Source organism: Nicotiana sylvestris, chromosome 7 (assembly GCF_000393655.2).
Source record: "Nicotiana sylvestris chromosome 7, ASM39365v2, whole genome shotgun sequence".
In the NCBI taxonomy this organism is placed as follows: Eukaryota; Viridiplantae; Streptophyta; class Magnoliopsida; order Solanales; family Solanaceae; genus Nicotiana; species Nicotiana sylvestris.
Window position 1 is genome coordinate 167,156,843 of NC_091063.1, and position 5,886 is coordinate 167,162,728.

The following is a 5,886-nucleotide window of genomic DNA, read 5'->3' on the forward strand; positions in this document are numbered from 1 at the left end:
ATCCTTGTTGATAATTGTGCCAAACATGAGATACAGTCTTTCGTAGATTGTTACGCTGGATATCATCAGGTGTTAATGGATGAAGAAGACGCCGAGAAAACTGCCTTCACTACACCTTGGGAAACTTACTGTTATCGGGTTATGCCATTCAGTTTGAAGAATGCTGGGGCAACTTAAATGAGGGCCATGACTACCATTTTTCATGATATGATGCATCAAGAGATAGAGGTGTATGTGGACGACGTGATAGTCAAGTCCAGAACTCAGGACGATCAGATCCAAGACTTGAGGAAATTCTTCGAGAGGCTGAGAAAGTATGACCTGAAGCTGAATCCGGCTAAATGCGCCTTCAGAGTCCCATGGGGAAAGCTTTTGGGTTTCATAGTAAGCAGGAGAGGTATCGAGCTAGATCCAACGAAGATAAAATCTATCTGAGATCTACCTCCTCCAAGAACGAAGAAAGAGGTGATGAGTCTATTGGGCAGGTTAAACTATATCAGTCGATTCATTGCCCAGCTAACTAGAATGTGTGAGCCCATATTCAAGCTATTGAGGAAGGATGCTGTAATCAAATGGATGGCTGAGTGTCAAGAAGCTTTTGACAAGATCAAAGAATACCTTTCAAATCCTCCAGTTTTGGTCCCGCCAGAGCCAGAGAGACCCTTGTTCTTATATATGACAGTATTGGAAAATTCTTTCGGTTGTGTCCTCGGGCAACATGACATAACCGGAAAAAAAGAGCAGGCGATCTATTACTTGAGCAAGAAATTCACCAGCTATGAGGCCAAGTACATTTTGATTATGGGGGACTCTGACCTGATTATTCGGCAAGACCAAGGTGAATGGGAAACTCGGGATGTCAAGCTTATTCCTTACCGACAGCACGTGGAGGATCTTGGCAAGCGATTCAAATTGATAGAGTTCAGGTATATCCCGCGGTGTCACAACGAACTAGTGGATGCACTTGCCACCTTAGCTTCAATGTTACCTTACCCAGGCAACGCCCACGTCGATCCCATGGAAATCCAAATCAGGGAAAGACACGGTTACTGTAATGTAGTAGAGGCAGGATCAAGTACCCAGCCATGGTACCATGATATCAAGAGGTTCTTGAAGACACAAGAATACCCCAAACATGCTACTGGAGATCAAAAGAGAACTATTAGGCGGCAGGCAGGTGGTTTCTTTTTGAGCGGCGAAATATTGTATAAAAGAACCCCGGATCTTAACTTGTTAAGATGTGTTGATGCCAAGGAGGCAGGAAGAATCATGCATGAGGTACACGTAGGAGTATGCGGGCCCCACATGAATGGGTATGTTTTAGCAAAGAAAATCCTTCGAGCGGGTTATTACTGGATGACGATGGAAAAGGAATGTTTTAGTTTCGTTCGAAAGTGTCATCAGTGTCAGGTGCACGACGACCTGATTCATGCACCTCCCACAGAACTGCATCCCATGTCTGCACCTTGGCCATTTGTTGCTTGGGGCATGGACGCCATTGGTCCGATTGAGCCAAAGGCCTCAAATGGACATAGATTCATATTGGTCGCTATTGACTACTTCACAAAATGGGTAGAAGCTGTCACTCTCAAATCGGTTACTAAGAAGGTTGTGGTGGATTTTGTACATTCAAATCTTATCTGTCGTTTCGGTATTCCTGCAACTATCATCACAGATAATGCGGCAAACTTGAATAGCCACTTGATGGGGGGTGTATGCGAACAGTTCAAAATAATGCATAGGAACTCCACTCCTTATCGGCCCAAGGCTAATGGCGTTGTTGAAGCAGCAAACAAGAACATCAAAAAGATTTTGAGGAAGATGATCTAGAGTTCCCGACAATGGCATGAACAGTTACCTTTTGCCTTGCTGGGATACCGCACTACTGTACGCATATCAGTAGGGGTAACCCCCTACTTGTTGGTTTATGGGACCGAGGCTGTGATACCAGCAGAGGTAGAAATTCCTTCACTCCGAACAATTGTCGAAGCAGAAATTGAAGATAGCAAGTGGGTTAAGACTCGATTAGAGCAGTTGACTTTGATTGACGAGAAACGAATGGCCGCGGTTTGTCACGGGCAGTTGTACCAACAAAGAATGGCCCGTGCTTACAACAAGAAAGTACGACCCAGGAATTTTGAAGTAGGTCAACTGGTATTAAGGCGCATTCTGCCATATCACCAGGAAGCGAAAGGAAAATTTGCCCCTAATTGGAAAGGCCCGTACATCATCAGGAAGATACTTCCAAGAGGAGCATTGTATCTGGGTTATATTGAAGGAAGTGATCCTGAGACAGCGGTGAATGCGGATGCAGTCAAAAGGTACTATGTCTGAGTTTACTTCGGTGATGTCTTGGCACATTTGAGATGGTGAAGGTTTTATTCCCACTACCCAAACACTATCAATTCTCTCTACAAGCCCTTTGAGCCGGTTACATTTCTTTGGATACCTAATTAAAAAAAACCAACATTTATTGAGCCTGAACTACGTCTGACTTGATTCCGAAAGGATACGTAGGCAACCTCTCCCTGGGGTTCAGTCACACCAAAAATAAAATCCAATTTACCCTGAAGTTGAAACTGGGGCACACCAAATGGTTCAGAAGTTGTAATTTCATCCACAATTCTTTTTACCAAAAAAACCAAGTACAAGTCCTTCGGATCAATTGCTAAAGGCGTGAGAAACCAAGAGATATCATGGTTAGAAGCCGATACATTCTAAAATTCAGAGAAATAAAATGAGAGAGTCTTGTCGGTGAAAACCTTCGGGCACCATGAGGCGACGGGAGTAGAGAAATCGAAAATGAGAGACTTGTTTAGTAAAAACGCTCAAAGAGTGCTATCAGGCGACAGTGAGAAGAGAAATGAGAGAGGTCGACCAGCAAAAACCCGCAAAGGGCGCTGTCGGCCGAAAAGATGATTCCACCTCAGAAAGTTCTGGCAAGGTTTCCTGGTTTGGGAATATAAATCCGTTTTGGTTCATGAGTAAATGCAAGTTCATGAAGGTCGGGCATCCAGTCCAAAAAGCATGTCATGTCAATTTAAAGTCAGCATGTTTGCCTCAGATAAGTTTTTCTTGTCCCGAAAGGGACACTTCTCTTTTTAAATTCGTTTTCTCCGCTCTTTGTTTGCCCTTTCCTTAAATCCCTTTCGTTTTAACCCTAAATTCCAAATGTGTTGGAAAGAAAAGGTGACAAGACCGGTTTCACGGAGCTCCGTTTAGTAAATAGCGAAGAAAATACCCCGCTTCAGCGGTACGTCTGTTCGATCCCGACTGATCATGATGTTGATTGCTTTTGAAGTAAAGTCACCAAAAAAAAACCCGGCAAATCCCCACAGAGTCTCCCCTTGTAAAAATCCCCAAAGAGTCTGTCCCAGCAAATCCCCATAGAGTCTGCCTTATAAAAATCCCCAACGAGTCTGCCCCAATAAAAATCCCCATTGAGTCCGGATGGGATGGAAGAACCAAAGCCTTACACGGGCGAATCATCACAAAATCTGGAAATGCGAGTCTGATCAGTTTAAAAGGGTTTCACCTGTGAATCCAATCAATGGCAGAGTTTCTTAACAGGAATAAGGACGGGACAAAGCAATTGGAACAATCAAGGCCACCGAACCAACCACCGCTTTCAAACTGACAATTGTTTTTTGTTTGAAAAATTGAAACAGGTGCAATCCAAAGCAACCGTGCAAGAAGCAGGTGCCGCCCAAAAGGAAAAGAAATACGTTAAAGCAAGAAACAACTTTGCAATAAGGAATCAACCCAAAAGGGAGGTTTCCCCAAATTCTCTCCTGCATTTTACTAAACAAAAAATGAAAAAAAAAATATAATTAAAAAAAAACAAAAAAAGGAAGTAAGAAGAAAATTCAAAAAAAAAGGGTTAGTTAGAATCCCCAATATTTCTTTTTAGCCAGCATTAGGGCTCCAATCCCTGAGTTGAGCATTTTTTCTTTTAGCCAGCATTAGGGCTCCAATCCCTGAGTTGAGAGTTTTTCCTTTAGCCAACATTAGGGCTCCAATCCCTGAGTTGAGCATTTTTCCTTTAGCCAGCATTAGGGCTCCAATCCCTGAGTTGAGTGTTTTCCTTTAAGCCAACATTAGGGCTCCAATCCCTGAGTTGAGCGTCTTTCCTTTATCCAGCATTAGGGCTCCAATCCCTGAGTTGAGCGATTTTTTTTTAGCCGACATTAGGGCTCCAATCCCTGAGTTGAGCATTTTTCCTTTAGCCGACATTAGGGCTCCAATCCCTGAGTTGAGCGATTTTTTCTTTAGCCGACATTAGGGCTCCAATCCCTGAGTTGAGCAACTTCCTTTTAGCCGACATTAGGGCTCCAATTCCTGAGTTGAGCAATTTCTATTTAGCCATCATTAGGGCTCCAATCCCTGAGTTGAGCGTTTTCCCTTTAGCCAGCATTAGGGCTCCAATCCCCGAGTTGAGCATTTTTCCTTTAGCCGACATTAGGGCTCCAATCCCTGAGTTGAGCGTTTTTCCTTTAGCCAACATTAGGGCTCCAATCCCTGAGTTGAGCAATTTTAATTTAGCCAGCATTAGGGCTCCAATCCTTGAGTTGAGCAGTATTCTTTAGCCAGCATTAGGGCTCCAATCCCTGAGTTGAGCGTTTTTCCTGTTAGCCGACATTAGGGCTCCAATCCCTGAGTTGAGCGTTTTTCCTTTAGCCAACATTTGGGCTCCAATCCCTGAGTTGAGTAGTTTTCTTTAGCCGACATTAGGGCTCTAATCCCTGAGTTGAGCATTTTTCCTGTTAGCCGACATTAGGGCTCCAATCCCTGAGTTGAGCATTTTTCCTTTTTGCCAGCATTAGGGCTCCAATCCCTCGGTTGAGCATTTTTCCTTTTAGCCAGCATTAGGGCTCCAATTCCTGAGTTGAACAATTTTCCTTTAGCCAGCATTAGGGCTCCAATCCCTGAGTTGACCAGTTATCCATCATTAGGGCTCCAATCCCTGAGTTGAGCGACTTTCTTTTTTAGCCGACATTAAGGCTCCAATCCCTGAGTTGAGCGTTTTTCCTTTAGCCAGCATTAGGGCTCCAATCCCTGAGTTGAGCAATTAGTTTTAGCCGACATTGGGGCTCCAATCCCTGAGTTGAGCAATTTTCTTTAAGCCATCATTAGGGCTCCAATCCCTGAGTTGCGCTTTTAGACTAGAGTTTTCTAATCCCCTCATCAATCCTATTGATTTTTATGGCAATTAACTCACGAAATTTTCCTAGTGAAACTGGGGCAGAAATTTTCGTTCGTTTGTTTTCTTTGTCTCAGCAGGTCTGACCTCGAGGCGCATGGATCAAGATGACCTACGGTTTGAGTCTCAATCCAGAATAAAGAAAAGAAGAAAAGAACAAAAAGAAGATGTTCCCAAATATTGGAACAAACAAAGGGCAGGTCGCTCAAAAGTTGATCAAATTCTCAAGCTCCGCCAATCCCGTTTCACTCAATAATGCAGAAATAAACAAGCACCTACAACTTGCGAGCATCAAGATTCAGATCGAAGACTACAAGCAGAATCAGCTAAGACCCAAGATCAAGTTGCAAAAGAATTATAGATTGGAATCTTGTAACTAGCGGTTGACAGGCATAAGTAGTTAGTCCAGTTTCAATTTCCTTTGGTTGTAATAAGGAGGTCAGTAAAGCAGTAGTGGCAACAACAACAACTGTAACAACAAGCATTGCAATCCCATGGTAGTCCCAGCTACCAAAGTTTCCCGAACTACATTGACCTGATTCCTGTTTAGCCCAGGATATGTAGGAAATCTTTGAAGCAAAGATTCGGTCAAGTCTTTCAAAAATGTGCTTCACACGGAGTAGTCCAATGGGCAAAAATCGCTCATATCCGCTCAGTTTATCTTTGCACGAAAACCTCGCATGTTT

The 5,886-nt window shown here is 43.4% G+C and overlaps 1 protein-coding gene across 1 annotated transcript; it reads left to right on the top strand.

The window, feature by feature from the left end:
• Positions 1-525: 525 nt before the first annotated feature.
• Positions 526-3,753, top strand: LOC138874092 (uncharacterized). Its single transcript, XM_070152595.1, has 3 exons — positions 526-1,106; positions 2,235-2,321; positions 3,669-3,753. Exons 1-3 carry the CDS (start codon positions 526-528, stop codon positions 3,751-3,753), a joined length of 753 nt encoding a protein of 250 aa, XP_070008696.1.
• Positions 3,754-5,886: the final 2,133 nt, after the last annotated feature.

Excerpts from the sequence above, each read along its gene's own strand:
- LOC138874092 (XM_070152595.1), top strand. The coding sequence starts at position 526 with ATGTGTGAGCCCATATTCAAGCTATTGAGGAAGGATGCTGTAATCAAA. Across the intron at positions 1,107-2,234 it reads TGGTACCATGATATCAAGAG|GAAGATACTTCCAAGAGGAG; the intron begins GTTCTTGAAGAC and ends GTACATCATCAG. Across the intron at positions 2,322-3,668 it reads AATGCGGATGCAGTCAAAAG|GTGCAATCCAAAGCAACCGT; the intron begins GTACTATGTCTG and ends AAATTGAAACAG.